The 16,473-nt window shown below is 52.2% G+C and overlaps 1 protein-coding gene across 2 annotated transcripts in view; it reads left to right on the top strand.

The window, feature by feature from the left end:
* Positions 1 to 15,914, top strand: part of TRIP10 (thyroid hormone receptor interactor 10) — a 16,840-nt gene extending 926 nt beyond the window's left edge. The window contains exons 2-15 of one of the 2 annotated variants that reach the window (XM_049789432.1): positions 511 to 626; positions 724 to 780; positions 2,771 to 2,918; positions 3,016 to 3,078; positions 4,928 to 5,032; positions 5,125 to 5,253; positions 7,598 to 7,744; positions 7,844 to 8,026; positions 9,267 to 9,434; positions 9,780 to 9,889; positions 12,331 to 12,463; positions 12,679 to 12,830; positions 12,934 to 13,055; positions 15,483 to 15,914. In XM_049789432.1, the coding sequence (XP_049645389.1) occupies positions 511 to 626; positions 724 to 780; positions 2,771 to 2,918; positions 3,016 to 3,078; positions 4,928 to 5,032; positions 5,125 to 5,253; positions 7,598 to 7,744; positions 7,844 to 8,026; positions 9,267 to 9,434; positions 9,780 to 9,889; positions 12,331 to 12,463; positions 12,679 to 12,830; positions 12,934 to 13,055; positions 15,483 to 15,631 (1,782 nt within the window). In that variant the 3' untranslated portion in view covers positions 15,632 to 15,914. The remainder of the gene's footprint in view (positions 1 to 510; positions 627 to 723; positions 781 to 2,770; positions 2,919 to 3,015; positions 3,079 to 4,927; positions 5,033 to 5,124; positions 5,254 to 7,597; positions 7,745 to 7,843; positions 8,027 to 9,266; positions 9,435 to 9,779; positions 9,890 to 12,330; positions 12,464 to 12,678; positions 12,831 to 12,933; positions 13,056 to 15,482) is intronic. The other variant, XM_049789431.1, reaches the window with a different exon arrangement.
* The last annotated feature ends 559 nt before the right edge of the window (positions 15,915 to 16,473 follow it).

The following is a 16,473-nucleotide window of genomic DNA, read 5'->3' as shown; positions in this document are numbered from 1 at the left end:
CCTGCCCCCTCCCCCAGCCCGCCTTGGAGGGGCCCCCCGCAAGTTGCACGGGTGCACCCTGATGCCTCTGGTCCTGACTCACGCCTGGCCGGCCGGATTTTCCGGAATCTTGGACTGGGGGGGATTAGGGAAGCCGGAGCTTGGATAGAGGCCCTACCCGCCTTTCCACCCGCTCCACGCCCTATGGGGGCCCGCGCGCGCTCATGGACAGTTGGACCCTGATCGTCCGGCTGGGGCCCCGCCCTGAGCTTGGCCCTTACCGGGAAAGGAAGGGGAGGGGGTTCCCTCCGGTTTCCGGCGTTTGGGATTTGGGGGGGGGGCTGGGAGAACCCCCAAGGCGGGGCCGGGCAACCCGTTGCGCGCGCCTGCACTGCGCCTTGGAGACTCCAAGAGGTCTCATCTGGGTGGGTGAGATGGAGTGGAGTGGGTGGGCTGCTAGGGGTGTTCCCCACTATCCTGAGTCTTGATCCCACTCCCCACACCCCCACACCCCACTCCTGGGCCACGCAGGATCAGTTCGATGTGCTGGAGAGGCACACGCAGTGGGGCCTGGATCTCTTGGACCGGTACGTGAAGTTCGTGAAGGAGCGCACCGAAGTGGAACAGACTTACGCCAAGCAGCTGCGGTGAGGCTCGAACCCGGGCCCCTCAGGAGGCGAGGGGGGGCACAGAGGGGTGCACTCACCCAGGCTGAGCCCTCTTGCACCCCTCGTTTCCCTCTAGGAGCCTGGTGAAAAAGTATCTACCCAAGAGACCCGCGAAAGATGACCCAGAATCCAAGTAAGGTTTGGAGAGGTTCAGGGGTGGACCAACATGGGATTAAGAGGTTTTATTTTTCCTTTTTTTGAGGGGCAGAAAGGGGTTCAGTGTCTGCTCTCTGAGCTGGTGGTCAGTGCCTAGATGCACTGACCAGGTTGTTGCAGCTGGGACCCCTAAATGCACCTTTTTCTGCACCCTGCAATGCTGTTGAGATCTTTGCTCCCCATTTTCTACTCCATGGGGGTTTTGCATTTACAGTTTCTGTGCTGGGTGTGTGCATATGTGTGTGTTTGTGTGTGTGTTGTGGTACTGGTCCTCAGGGTAGGGATGGGGGTGGGGTGGCACTCCTGGGCTCTGGAATCACTTATCTTTTTTTAGGCTTGGTCACTGTGTCTTGCTTGGCTTCAGCACACACCCTGCTGTGTTCTGGAGGTCACCTGTCCTGGTGTCTGCTGGGTGCTCCTGACAGTTAAATTCTCAAGATATCCCATGCTGGTGCACATGTGGGCGGGGCCAGGGATCCAACTCATGACCTCAGACCTGCTCGCCTGGAAGGATTTCTAGCTAATTCTAGCTAATGTCAGGCTAATTCTAGCTAATGGACCGATAGATGGCTTCAGCTTCTATTTTCTTCCCTTGTGGAACCCTCAGGAGGCTCTTGGAGGGTTCCCTATTGCTTGAGGAAATTAGCCATTTGTATTGTTTGTTTGTTTTTGTTTGGAGGCCACTCTTGGTTGAGGCTGGCTTTTGCCTATTTTCTGCACTTGTGGGTGTCTGGGATTGAATTTGGGTCAGCTGCATGCAAAGCAAGTGCCCTCCAGGCTCCAAGCCCAGATTAGTCTTGGGTTTTATGGTTTTTCTTTTTTTGTCACACCTGGCCTTACTCAGGGGTTACTCCTCGCTCTGCTCTCAGGGTTGACACCTGGGGGTGCTCAGAGGACCCTATGGGATGCTGTGCATCGAAGCATATGCAAGGCAGACACCCTCCCCACTGTGCTATCGCTCCAGCTCTGGGTCTTGGCTTTTCTACTAACTGGTGTGAATGAACACTAAAAGCTTCTCCCTTTGAAAACAAGGAAGCTAAATAAAATTAAACCAAACAAATCTGACATTTATGACAGGATGCCACACCTGGTCCCATGGGGGTGACGCCACATTAGCAATTGTCTCCCTTTTATTGATTCCATGGTGGGCAGTACATCCCACACCAAGGGGATAAGAAATTTGGACCCAGTGGCCAGAGAGATAGCACAGCTGTAGGGCATTTGCCTTGCATGTGGCCAACCCAGGAGGGATCCGGTTCGATTCCTGGCATCCCATATGGCAGGGGTCTCAAACTCGAGGCCCACTGGCCGTTTGCAGCCCTCCGTACAACATTTTGTGGCCCGTGGCAGGCCTTCAAATATCGCAGTATTCGAGATTATTCGCTTACCTTTTTTGTGTGTGTGAAATCCCTTATGTGGCCCTGCCTCACCCCGACTTTGCCTCCTGCAGCCCCCAGGTAAATTGATTTTGAGACCCCTGCCTTATGGTCTCCCAGCCTGCCAGGGGTGATTTCTGAGTGCAGAGCCAGGAGTAACCCCTGAGTACTGCTGGGTGCGGGCCAAAAACTGATGAATCAAAACAAACAAACAAACAAACAAACTGATGAATCAATTAATAAATAAAGTTAATAAAAAAAGAAATTTGGACCCAGATTTTTGTTTGTTTGCTTGTTTGGGGGGCACACCCAGCTCTACTCAGGGCTGACTTCTGGTGCTGTGCTCAGGACTGACTCCTGGCTATGTGCTCCTGGCAGGTTTGGGGGATGCTATGGGGTGCAAACCATAGCATAGGATGAAACCCCCATGGGCTGCGTCCCTCCCTACTGCTCTATCACTCCAACCCCTGTAGTTTTGCCGGTATTGGAGGAAATGAGGAGCTGTATCATTGTGTGTGTGTGTGTGTGTGTGTGTAATGGGGGGACTCTGGCTCTCAGAGACACTGATCCTTGTCTCCCCACCCCGGCCAGGTTTAGCCAGCAACAGTCATTTGTCCAAATACTCCAAGAAGTGAATGACTTTGCGGGTCAGCGGGAGCTGGTCGCGGAGAATTTGAGTGTCCGGGTTTGCCTGGAGCTGGCCAAGTACTCGCAGGAAATGAAACAGGAGAGGAAGATGGTGAGGGATTCCCCTCCCGGGGGGGGGGGGGGTGTCTCCCTCCCAATGGGGCACCCCTGCAGACTGGGGCCGGAAACCTGACTTCTTCTTTCTTCAGCACTTCCAAGAAGGTCGTCGGGCACAGCAGCAGCTGGAAAATGGCTTAAAGCAGCTGGAAAATGTAAGTTGGTGGGCGGGGATGGAACCCCAGCCCAGAGTGGGGTGAGGATCGCTGATCCCTGGGATGGACTTGGAATGTACCCCCACAACTTTCCCTCTGGCTTTCCGACATTCTCCTCTTCCTGCATTTAAGGGATGGCTTTATTATTATCATTATTGCTTTGTAATTTGTTGTGTTTGGGGGGCCATAGCCAGCGGTGCTCAGGGTGATTCTCAGGGCCGACTCCTGATCAGGGATCAGTCCTACTGGGAATCCGGGGATGTTGTAGGGATGCTGAGGGTCGAACCTGGGTTGGCCATGTACAAGGCAAACACCTTCCCCACTGTACTATAGCTCCGCTCTTTTGTTTGTTTTGTTTGTTTTTAGTTTTTTGGGCCACAGCCAGCAGTATTCAGGGCTTACTCCAGGCTCTGCATTTAGGGGTCACTTTTAGTGAGCTTAGGGGATCCTTTGTGGTGTTTGGGACCGAACCTGGGTCAGGTACATGCAAGACCAGCTTCCTACCTGCTGTACTATCACTGTGTTATCACTTTGGCCCTGAATAATGGTGATACTTTAAATATTAATTATATTATTTTTATTTATTATAAAATAATTATATTTATCTTTCGCTAAATATATTTTAAATAAAATTTAATTTTTTTAAATTTAATTTTATTATTTTTGGTGAGGTTTGGGTCACATCCAGTGGTACTTAGGGGTTACTCCTGGCTCCGTGCTCAGAAATCGCACATATTTCTGGCAGGCTTGGGGGACTATATGGGATGCCAGGGATTGAACCTGGGTCTGCCGTGTGCAAGGCAAATGACCTACTCACTATGCTATCGCTCTGGCCCCCTTAAATAAAATTTTAAGTGTAAAAAATAATTATAATAATATTTATTCCTTTTTTGTTTGCATTTTTGGCCACACCCAGTGATGCTTAGGATTCACTCCTGGCAGGCTTGGGGGACCCTATGAGGTGTTAGGGATTGAGCTTTGGCTGGTTGCATGCAAAGCAAGCACCCTATCAGCTGTTCTGTTTTATTTTGGGGGGCACCCCCAGTGGCAGTGATAAGGAGTTATTCCTGGTTCTGTGCTCAGGAATCACTCTTAGGGGACTCTGGGGACCATATGGGATGCCAGGGATCAAACCCAAGTCTGCCTCATGTAAGGCAAGCAGCTTACCCACTGTGCTATTTCTCCAACCAAAGTCATGACTTCTTTTGTGTTTGTTTGTTTTTTGGGCCACACTCAGTGGCGCTCAGAGGTTACTCCGGGCTCTGTGCTCAGAAATCGCTCCTGGCTTGGGGGACCGTATGGGATGCCAGGGTTCGAACCCAGGTCAACCCCCATGCAAGGCAAATGCCCTCACTGCTGTGCTATTGCTCCAGCCTCAAGTCATGACTTCTTTATTATTTTCCCTTATTTTGTTTTGTTTTCATTTATGAGGCACACCCAGTGATACCCAGGGTCTTTGTACTCCCAGCTCTGTGCTCAGAGGTCACTCCCTGTAGACTTGTAGAATAAAAGAATAAATAATGTATGTGGTTAGGGCATTTGCTTTGCATGCAGCTGACTTGGGTTTGATCCCGGCATCCCATATGTTCCCCTAAGCTTGCCAGGCATGATTTCTGAGCACAGCGCCAGGAGTAACCCTTGACTGCCGCTGGGTATGGCCCTGAAACCAAAAAAAAAAAAATATATATATATATATATATATATATATATATATTGTGCCAGGGATTGAACTCATCCAGGTCTCCTTCGTGCAAAAAGCCTTCACTCCCATTTCTGGGAACCTGAGTGTGCCCTGGCCTTCACACTAAGGGGTGGTGATTCCCCCATTCTGGATCTGTTCTTGGTGCAGAGCAAACGTAAATTTGAGCGAGACTGCAGAGAGGCCGAGAGAGCAGCCCAAACAGCTGAAAGACTAGACCAGGACATCAACGCCACCAAGGCCGACGTGGAGAAGGTGCTGGCAGGGCCGAGGCCGGGTCCCTGTCCCCAGGTTGGGTTTGGGGCCAGGCCGGAACCAGTGGCGACCCTGGTACATCTGTTTCCCAGGCCAAGCATCAAGCCCATTTACGGAGCCACATGGCAGAAGAAAGCAAAAACGAGTATGCCGCCCAGTTACAGCGCTTCAACCGGGACCAGGCCCACTTTTATTTCTCCCAGATGCCCCAAATATTCGACGTGAGTGCTCCAAAGTACCCCCCCCCCCGTGCCGCCTTCTTTTATTTATTTAAATTATTTTTTGGAGGGGCCACACCTGGCGGGGCTCAGGGGTTACTCCTAGTTCTGTGGTAAGAAATCACTCCTTGGGGCCGGAGAAATAGCATGGAGGTAAGGCATTTGCCTTTCATGCAGAAGGTCTGTGGTTCAAATCCCGGCGTCCCATATGGTCCCCCGTGCCTGCCAGGAGCAATTTCTGAGCATAGAGCCAGGAGTAACCCCTGAGCGCTGCTGGGTATGACCCAAAAACAAAACAAAACAAAACAAAAAAATCACTCCTTGGGCCCGGAGAGATAGCACAGCGGCGTTTGCCTTGCAAGCAGCCGATCCAGGACCAAAGGTGGTTGGTTCGAATCCCTGGTGTCCCATATGGTCCCCCGTGCCTGCCAGGAGCTATTTCTGAGCAGACAGCCAGGAGTAACCCCTGAGCACCGCAGGGTGTGACCAAAAACCAAAAAAAAAAATAAATCACTCCTTACAGGCTTGGGATGGCCTATGAGATGTTGGTGATTGAACCTGGATTAGTCAGCCACTTGTAAGGCAAATGCTCTCCTCATTGTTTTATCACTTCGCCCCTCCCCTTTATTTTTAACACACCCCATCCCAATCCAGGGTCTGGCATTGCCTACCCTAGATCTACTTTGTCTTCAAAGCTCTTTTTCTTCGTTTTGCTTTATTTTATTTTTGTTTTATTTGAGGCTTTTGGGTCACACTGGCAGTGCTCAGGGGTTACTCCTGGCTCTGCGCTTAGAAATCACTCTTGGCAAGATCGGGGACCATACGGGATGCAGGGGATTGAACCCAGGTCAGCCAGTGCCCTCCCTGCTGTATAATCGCTTCAGTCCCCTGTCTTCAAAGATCTTTTTTTTTTTTTGGGGGGGGGGGTCACACCCTGTGACGCTCAGGGGTTATTCCTGGCTATGCACTCAGAAGTCGCTCCTGGCTTGGGGGACCATATGGGGCACCGGGGGATCGAACCACAGTCCGTCCTAGGCTAGCGCTGGCAAGGCAGACACCTTACCTCTAGTGCCACCATGCCGGCCCCCTTCAAAGATCTGAATGTCAGAGAGTTGTGAAATCTGCCTGGCCCCTTTTCTAAATTCTGTGTGCTAGGGGCCAGAGTGATAGAACAGTGGGAAGGGCATTTGCCTTGCACGATCCCTGGCATCCCAGATGTTTCCCTAAAAACCTGCCAGGAGTGATCCCTGAGTGCAGGGCCAAGAGTAAATCCTGGGCTAGAGTGATAGCACACCAAGCAGGGCATTTGCCTTGTACGCTGCTGACCTGGGGCAGATCCCGGTTCGATCCTTGACATCCCATATGGTTCCCTGAGCCTGCCAGGAGCGATTTCTGAGCCAGGAAAAACTCCTGAGCACCACCAGTGTAGCCCCAAAACAAAACAAATAATCTCAAAGGGGTAAGGTACTTGCCTTGCATGCAGCTCACCCATGTTCAATTCCCGGCACCACAGAGGGTTTCCTAAGCCCCAACAGGAATGATTTTGAACACAGCCAGAAGTCAGCCCTGAGCATTTGCTATGACCCAAAAAGCCAAGTTTTTTTTTCTTCTTCTTCTTTTTTATGAGAGGGGGAGGCACATCCAGTGGCTCTTAAGGATAACTCCTGGGGCTTGGTGAGGTGGCGCTGGAGGTAAGGTGTCTGCCTTGCAAGCGCTAGCCATGGAAGGACCACGGTTCGATCCCTCAGTGTCCCATGTGGTCCCCCCAAGACAGGGGCAATATTTCTGAGCGCTTAGCTAGGAGTAACCCCTGAGCATCAAACGGGTATGGCCTGAAAAACCAAAAAAATAAAAAATAAAAAAAAAAAAATAACTCCTGTCTGCATTCAGGAATTACTCCTGGCAGGCTCAAGGCACGATATGGGATGCCGGGGATGGAACTCAGGTTGGCAGCAGACAAGGCAAATGTCTTCCCTATCACTCCAGATCCTACAAAAACCAGATTCTAGGGCTGGAACAATAGCCCAGCGGGGAGGCACTTGTCTTGCAGGAGGCTGACCTGGGTTAGAACCCTAGTCTCCCATAAGTCCCCCTTAGGAGTGATTCCTAAGTGCAGAGCCAGGAATCAGTCCTGAGCATTGTTGGGTGTGCCCTCCCAAACCAGACAAACACAAGGAACTAGATTCTTTTTCACTGAGCCTTGTCCCAGACCTCCACACCCTCTCTCTGACCCCCCAGCTTGGGCCTGGAATTCTGTGTCCCTGCATCTGATTTGCAGTGACCCACCCGGCTGTCAGCCGCTCCTCTGAGCCTCCTCCTCTCTGTGCCCCCTCTTCGCCACCCCCAGAAGCTGCAGGACATGGACGAACGCCGGACCGCCCACCTGGGCACAGGCTATGGGCTCTTGTCCGAAGCTGAGCTGCAAGTGGTGCCCATCATTGCCAAGTGTTTGGAGGGCATGAAAGTGGCGGCTGAAGCTGTGGATGCCAAGAACGTGGGTGGCTGATTCCCTGGGTTGGGAGGCTGGCTGGGGGTGGGGGGAACCCTTGCTCACCCTCCTACACCTCCGTCCACTCCCTCATACCACCCTCAGGACTCCCAGGTCCTCGTGGAGCTGCACAAATCCGGTTTTGCCCGCCCTGGCGATGTGGAATTCGAAGATTTCAGCCAACGCATGAACCGTGCCGCCTCCGACAGCAGCCTGGGTGCCCCTTCGGATGGGCGCACCCCGGCACGCAGCCGTGCCAAGCTCTGGCCCTTCAGCAAGAAGAACAAGGTGGGGCCCGGGGCCCTCGGGAGGGGCCCCAGGAGGTGGGGTGTGAGTGTAGCCGGCAGGGGTGCAGCTGGGGGGGCCCCCCCTGAGTCAGCGCCACCGATAGAACGCAGAGTCCTAGGCAGGAATTTTGCTCTTGGCTGCTGGCCCGGGCTGGAGGGAAGGAAAACGGGGCGGGTTTTGACCTGGGAGTCCCCTGGGGTTTGGGGGGACTGGGAGGGGGCCTGACTGCAGCTTCCCAGAATGCTGGTGTTCAAGACAGTGGCCTTAGGGAGTCCCGTTCCCTCCCCTCTGAAATAAAATCTTTAGGGTGGGTATTTTTACCCCCTTTGGCTTTAAACTATTCAGGGTTCTCCCTGGACACCTGGGTGTCTCCATCCCCTCATGTACCCCCTATCATCCCCCACTCTGATATTTGGGTGACTGTGATGGCCCTAGCTGTAATCCCAGCTCAACATTTCCCATCTTTGGACCCTTCCTCCATCCACACATGCTTGTCAACTTGCCCCCTCTCCACCCCACAGAACCTGTCTGAACCCCCCCCCAATCAGCTGTCCGGGCTCCCCCTTTTTCTTTTAAGACTGTGAGCCCAAGGCTGGCTTGATAGGACAGACAGCAGGGAAGAGAGGGTGCTGGCCTTGCAGGTGGCTGAACCGGGTTTGATTTCCGGCACCCCCTTGGGATCTCCCGAGCACTGTCAGCGGGAGATCCTGGCCAGAGGGGATCCCTGAGTGCAGAGCCAGGAATCAGTACCGATGGGTGTGGTCTGACCCCCCCAAATAAAAGTAAACAAACAAAGGTTATGAGCCCAGAAACCTGGGGGGAGGAGGAAACACAGGGAACCCCCCCCACACCCTGTTCTAGCTAATGGACCCTAAACACGGGGTGTCAGGGTGTATGAGGACAGGAAGGGGCTGGCCTTCTGGGTCACAGTCACAGCTTCCCCTCACCCCAGCTTTTGTTCTGTTCTTCGCATGAATTTTTATTTTCTATGTGATTGTACATCTTAAGTTGTGGTTTTCTTACTGGTATTTTTCTTTCATTGTTGTTTGTTTTGTTTCTGTTTTCTCCTCTTCTCCATTTTGTGTTTTTCCTCTCTCTCCCTTCTCTCTCTTTCTCTCTTCTCTCTCTCTTACTCAATGTGTCCGTTTCTTTCTCCATCCATCCACCATTCATCCATCCGCCTTCACTCTAATCCACCCCACTGTTCCTGATCCAACTCCTCCCCGGCCCCCGCCGGTAGCTGTGCCCCCCATCCCTCTCCCCCCGGGGGGCTCCCCTGCCCTCGGTGTCACCTAACGGACCCCCATCCCCCCGCTCCGGCCTCGACCCCTTGGCCATACTGAATGAGATCAGTAAGTCGGTCAAACCCCGGCTAGCATCCTTCCGCAGCTTTCGAGGAGGCCGTGGGGTAAGTTGAGGCCCCCCTCCAACTGCAACCGACTTCTTTTGGGGGGGAGGCAACAGAGAAAAGGGGGTGTCCCAGTCCACCAAGTGGCCGACTGGGCGGCGGGATCCTGGGCTCGCTTCCTGCCGCAGGTGGGGCCACCCCAGTTCCTCCCCAGAGCTCCACCATGTACCTGCTTCGCTCATGCATGGCCTTGGGACCCCCTCCAAAAAAAAAGCCTTCAACCAAAGCTGGGGTGGGAAGGAAGGACTAGTAGGTATGTCTTAGGAGCACCTTCTAGCCAGGATGCAGGGGACTCTGCATGAACCCACATTCAGCTCCTTGCTCTCTGACCCCTCAACTCTGCAGACCGTGGCCACAGAGGATTTTAGCCATTTGCCCCCCGAGCAGCAGAGGAAGCGTCTTCAGCAACAGCTGGAGGAACGAAACCGGGAGCTGCAGAAGGAGGTGGACCAGAGGTGAGATGGGGGGGGAGGGGGTTGGAGGAGGGATATGTGAGAGGAGCAGGCAAGTAACTTGGATCCCCCATTCTGTGAGGCTCCCAAGATTCCTATCACACCTCAAACAAGTCCCAGGTCCCCCCCCCCCTGCCCCCCACCACCACCAGGGCTCGAGAAGGGCTTGTTTCCACACTTAGAAGAGCCACTTTCACCTTGTGAGTCATTCCAGCAGACAGAAAAAGAAAGCTGAACCGGCTGCCTCCCTTTAGCTTATTCAGTGGCTGCTGCAATTTCTACTTTTTCCCAGCAGCAAGCATTTGAGAAAACCAAAGACAGGCTTGTTTTATAGGATATATGGCTTAGTTGCAGAAAATCCTTCTTCAAACCTATGCAATGATGTATTTAATTATATATATATATATATATATATATATATATATATATATATATATATATATATACATATATATCATACACACACACACACACACACACACACACACACACAAGCTGGAGCGATACTAGTGCAGGGACAATGTTTACCTTGCATGCAGCTGACCCAGGTTTGATCCCCAGCATCTCATATGGGCCCCCAAGCCTGCCAGGAATGATTCCTGAATGCAGAGCCAGGAGCAATGCCTGAGCACTGTAGGTTGTGGCCAAAAACTCCCCCCCCCAAAAAAAAAAAAAAAAAAAACTAGAGAGGGCCGGAGCTATAGCACAGCAGTAAGGCATTTGCCTTGCATGCAGCCGACCTGGGACGGACCCAGGTTTGATTCCCAGCATCCCATATGGTCCCTTGAGCCTGCCAAGCATGATGCCTGAACACCACCGGGTGTGGCCTAAACCTCCCGTCAGAAAAAAGAAATTAAAGAGAAAGAGGGAGGGAGTGGGGTGTCTTGAGAGACAGACCAGGGTATTAAATCACCCTGTATTAATTTTTATTGTTTGGGTTTTTTTTGGCCACACCCAGTGATGCTCAGGGCTGACTCCTGGCTCTGCATTCAAGGATCACTCCTGTCAGGCTTGGGGGCCCATATGAGATGCTGGGGGAAAACCAACTGACGTAATGGTACAGCAGGGAGGAGGCTTGCCTTGCATGTGGCTCTCATCCACTTTCATTTGTTTTTGGGTCACACCCAGTGATATTTAGGGTTTACTCCTGACTGCACTCAGGAATCACTCCTGGCAGACAACAGGGAATTCTCTGGAATGCCGGGGATCGAACATGAGTCAGCTACGCGCAAGGCAAATGTTCTATCCCCTGTCCTAAGAGCCCCTGAGCCTGACCCCAGTCCTGGCTATCCTATTTCTTGGTACTTTGAGCCCAATGCTGGGAACAGCATCTACCACCCAGTCAAGTACTCATGAAGTAACTGGTTTGGAATTATATTTGCTTGTTTGGGGTCATACTCGGTAATGCTCAGGGCTGACTTCTGGCTCTCTGCTCAGGGATCACTCCTGGCTGGTCGGGGAACCATATGAGATGCCGGGATCAAACCTGGGTCGGCAGCATGCAAGGCAAAGGCCCTCCCTGCTGTACTATTGCTCTGGCCCCTATGTATATTTTAAATATATCACTGCATAAGTTTGGGGGAATCTTATGGGGTGCCATGATTGGATCCCACATGCAAAGCCAGTGCTCGATGCTCAGTCCTATCTCTGTGATCCTCTTTTCTTCTTTTTAGTTTGTTTTTGGGCTACACCTGGCGGTTCTTGGGGTTTACTTCTTTTTTTTTTTTTTTTTTTTTGGTTTTTGGGCATACCTGGTGACGCTTAGGGGTTACTCCTGCCTGTGTGCTCAGAAACTACTCCTGGCTTGGGGACCATATAGGAAGCCAGGGGATCAAACCCTAGTCCATCCTAGGTCAGCCGTGTGTGTGTGCAAGGCAAATGCACTACCACTTGCACCACTGCTCCAGCCCCTCAGGGTTTACTTGTGACTCTGGACACAGGAATCACTTCTGGCGCTGTTCTGGGAATCACAAGGAATGCCGGGGGTTGAACCCGGGTCAATAAATGCCTTCCCTGCTGTACTAGTTCCCAGACCCTGTTTTTTAGAGAGAGAGAGAGAGAGAGAGAGAGAGAGAGAGAGAGAGAGAGAGAGAGAGAGAGAGAGAGGGAGGGAGGGAGGAGGGAGGGAGGGAGGGAGGGAGGGGAGGTAGGTTTTTGGGCCATACTTAATTCCTTCCTTCCTTCCTTCCTTCCTTCCTTCCTTCCTTCCTTCCTTCCTTCCTTCCTTCCTTCCTTCCTTCCTTTTTTCTTTCTTTCATTCTCTTTTTTCGTTCTTGCTTGCTTTCCTTCCCTTCTCTTTCTTCTTTCTTCCTTCTTTTTCTTTTCTTCTTTCTTTCCTTTCTTTCCTCCTTCCTTCATTCTTTCTTAAAGTTGATTCATCATTAGCTGTTGGGGCTATAAATAACCCTGTGTCCCTTCTTTCTCATCTTTCTGCCCCATCCCAGGGAAGCCCTAAAGAAAATGAAGGATGTCTATGAAAAGACACCCCAGATGGGGGACCCTGCCAGCTTGGAGCCTCGGATTGCAGAAACCTTGAGCAACATCGAGAGGCTCAAACAGGACGTGCAGAAATATGAGGTCAGGACGGACCCTGGGGAGGGGTGGAGCCCGGACCATGCTGAGTCACCACGGGATAGGGGGGACTGCAAGGGGGGGGGGCTCCAGCTGTTTCTCATCACCACCCTGGGTGTGCAGAGGCCTCTGTCCCGGGGAACCTCCGAGCCTCATACTGGGCTCACCCCTCGGAAGTGACTGCTCAGTCCCCCACCCCGACTCCCTACCCCTTCTTTAAGGCGTGGCTGGCAGAAGCCGAAACCCGGGTGCTGAGCAACCGGGGGGACAGTCTGAGCCGTCACCCTCGGCCCCCTGACCCCCCGGCCAGTGCCCCCCCTGACAGCAGCAGCAACAGCAGCACCAATAGTGGGTCCCAGAACAATAAGGAGAGGTGAGCAGGGGGGTGGGAGTGGGATCCACCGGGCACCCCCTCCCCCCAGTCACTCCCTGTCCTTACCTTGGCTCTGCTGTTCCTCCACTCCATACCCATTCAGCTCCGAAGAGCCCCCCTCAGAGGAAGGCCCAGACACCCCCATCTACACAGAGTTTGATGAGGACTTCGAAGAGGAGCCGGGCACCCCTATAGGTCACTGTGTGGCCATTTACCACTTCGAAGGTCTGGGCAGCTTGTGGGAAGGGGGTGGTGCTGGTGGCTTGGGGTGGGGCCCCTTAACCCTCGGTTTCTTTTCTGGAGGTGTGTAGGGCTTTCTTATTTGGTAGGGGGGGGCACATCCAGCAATGTCCAGCGCTGACTCGAGGCTCTGTGCTCAGGAATTCCCCCTGGCGGGGCTGAAGGGACTCTATGGGATGCTGGAGATCGAACCAGCCTTGGCTTCATGCAAGGCCAGTGCTGTCCTCGCTGTACTCTTGTGTTGGCTCCTTATGTAGGACTTTTTTTTTTTTTTTTGGTTTTTGGGCCACACCCAGTAACGCTCAGGGGTTACTCCTGGCTATGTGCTCAGAAGTCGCTCCTGGCTTGGGGGACCATATGGGACACCGGGGGATCGAACCGCGGTCCGTCCAAGGTTAGCGCAGGCAAGGCAGGCACCTTACCTTTAGCGCCACCGCCCGGCCCCAATGTAGGACTTTTAAGTGGTGCTTCAGGGACCTGGGGGTCAGTCCTGGGGATACTTGACCAGTTAGGCTGAGGGACAATGTGGGGGTTACTTGGATCCTGCGGTTCTGAAACCACTAGAGACAGTCATATCTGGTCATGCTCAGATGTGGTAGTAAGGTTAGATTCAGGTCAAGCATATTCGAGGTACACATTTACCCCTATATTATCTCCCAGCACATCCCCTTTTATTAGGTTTTTTTGTTTTTTTTTTTTTTTGGTTTTTGGGCCACACCCATCGGTGCTCAGGGGTTACTCCTGGCTGTCGGCTCAGAAATAGCTCCTGGCAGGCACAGGGGACCATATGGGACACCGGGATTTGAACCAACCACCTTTGGTCCTGGATCGGCTGCTTGCAAGGCAAACGCCGCTGTGCTATCTCTCCGGGCCCCTTTTATTAGTTTTTAGGGTGCTCTAGCCCTAATATAATACTAACTGTAAACTTAAGACTAATCCTAACCCAATAACAAACCTTATAAACTAACCCAAACCCTTACCCTAACCCTAAAACTAACCTTAACCCTAACCCAAACCCTTACCCTAACAATAAAATCCTATAACCTAACTCTAAAACTAATACTCTAGGAGCTGGACTGGTAGCACAGTGGTAGGTCATTTGCCTTGCACGTGGCTGACACAGGACAGACCTGGGTTCAATCCCCGGCATCCACATGGTCCCCCAAGTCTGCCAGGAACGATTTCTGAGTGCAGAGCCAAGAGTAACCTCTGAGCACTGCTGGGTGTGGCCCAAACAAAACCAAACCAAAAATTTCTCAAAATCTTACCCTAACACTAACAATAAAATAAACCCTAAAACCTAATCCTAAAGTGAGCCCTAAGCCTAAAACTAAACCTAACCTTAGCCCTAAACCCTAACCATTTGGGTGCTCAGGGATCACTCCTGGGGAGGCTCAGGCCTCTGCAGTGCTGAAAAGTGAACTCGGTTCTTTCACATACAAGGAAAGTGCCTTTATTAACTCCTTATACCAGGGGTCTCAAACTCATGGCCCGAGGGCTGTTTGCGGCCCTCCGTGCAACATTTTGTGGCCCTGCCCTAGAGGAATCTTTTTTTTGTTTTGTTTAAGTTGTTTGGGTCACACGCCCCAGTGTTCAAGGCTTACTACTTTGCACTCAAGGATCACCCCGACTTTGCCTCCTGCGGCCCCCAAGTAAATGAGTTTGAGACCCCTGCCTTATACTATCTCCCTGCCCCTCTCTGGATTTTTTTTTTTTTTTGGGCCACACCCGTTTGATGCTCAGGGGTTATTCCTGGCTATGTGCTCAGAAATCGCTCCTGGCTTGGGGGGACCATATGGGACGCCGGGGGATCGAACCGCGGTCCGTTCCTTGGCTAGCGCTTGTAAGGCAGACACCTTACCTCTAGCGCCACCTTCCCGGCCCCTTCTCTGGATTTCTTTATTTTGTTTGTTTTGAGGCCACACCTGGTGGCTCTCAGGCATTACTCTTCGTTCAGAAATTACTCCTGGCAGGCTTGGGGGACCATATGGGATTCTAGGGATGGAACCCGGGTTGGCCACTGTGCTAGGCAAACACCCTCCCCACTGTGCTCTCTGCTCTGGCCCCTCTTTTCAGAGTCAGATTTCTTAAAAGTTGCATAAAGTGGACCTTATTAACAAAGGGTGAATAAGGAGCTTTGCCTAGCATGCACCGATCCTGGTTCCAGCACTGATCCCAGCTCCACACACATCCAGGGAGTTTGCAAGCAAAGGAGATTTGCATCAAGCACCCCCTTTTACAAATTTTTGGGGGGCCACACTAGGCAATGCTCAGGGGTTACTACTCCTGGCTCAGGGAACCCTATGGGATACTGGGGAGCGAACCCAGGTTTCCTGTTTGGAAGGCAAATGCCTTCCCCACTGTGTTATTACTCCAGCCCCCAAGCACCCCTTTATTTCCCTCTCACCCCAGGGTCCAGTGAGGGCACCGTCTCCATGACCGAGGGCGAAGATCTCAGCTTAATGGAAGAAGACAAAGGGGACGGCTGGACCCGAGTGCGGCGGAAACAGGGGGCAGAGGGCTACGTGCCCACCTCCTATCTCCGGGTCACGCTTAACTGAACCCCTCCCTGGGGTGCCAGGGGGAGGGCGCGGTGGCTGCTGCTTCTGGGCCACGGGGCGCCCCACGACCTAAGCACTTTATTTCCGCTCCCTCCCCGCCACCCCCCACCGTGGCTTCGACTGAGTTCTGTATATCCTGCTGCCCCCCAGATCCCACCACACCCCAGTTCGACCCGCTGTGCCTTCCAACCACCGATGTACATACTCATGTCTGATTTTTTTTCTTCCTGCCTTTTGGCCAGGGCCGTTGTGTTTTATATATAAAAGAGAAAAATTATATAAAGTTCTGGGACTGGAGAGTTTCTCTTGGGGACAGTAGGATGTTGTGGGTGTGTGTGTATACCTTTGGTTTGGGGGCCAAACCTCATGGCTAGATGTTTTGGGGCACCATGCATTGCTGGAGATCAAACCAGGGGATCCTACAAAGCACTCCTGGCCCTTTGAGTCATTTCATTTCAAAATTCAGACGATTTTTTTCCAGCGTCACCCTGGTGATGCTTGGGGGTTACTCCTGGCTCTGCACTCATATTATTAATTATTAATCATAGTAGTGCTCAGGAAACTATATGGGATCCCCAGGACTGAAGCTGGGGCTGCTGTGTACAAGACAAACGCCTGACCCGCTATACTATTACTGCTCCCCTGTTTTTAAAAGTATTACAGTGAGAGGGGGCAGAAATTGGGTCTATTCGGTGACTAGTGTAGGAAGGTGCAGTACGCCTTTTCTCTTCACCGCAGCTTATTGAGAAGAACAATCTTGCCCATCTCCATCGCATTAAAGGGTCACGCTTTAATCCCATTGTGGCAGGCACAGAGAAATCAAGCGACTGACAGGAGGTAAC

Source organism: Suncus etruscus, chromosome 15 (assembly GCF_024139225.1).
Source record: "Suncus etruscus isolate mSunEtr1 chromosome 15, mSunEtr1.pri.cur, whole genome shotgun sequence".
Lineage (NCBI taxonomy): Eukaryota > Metazoa > Chordata > Mammalia > Eulipotyphla > Soricidae > Suncus > Suncus etruscus.
Note: the sequence above shows the minus strand (reverse complement) of the source record. Positions and strands in the feature narration are given on the sequence as shown.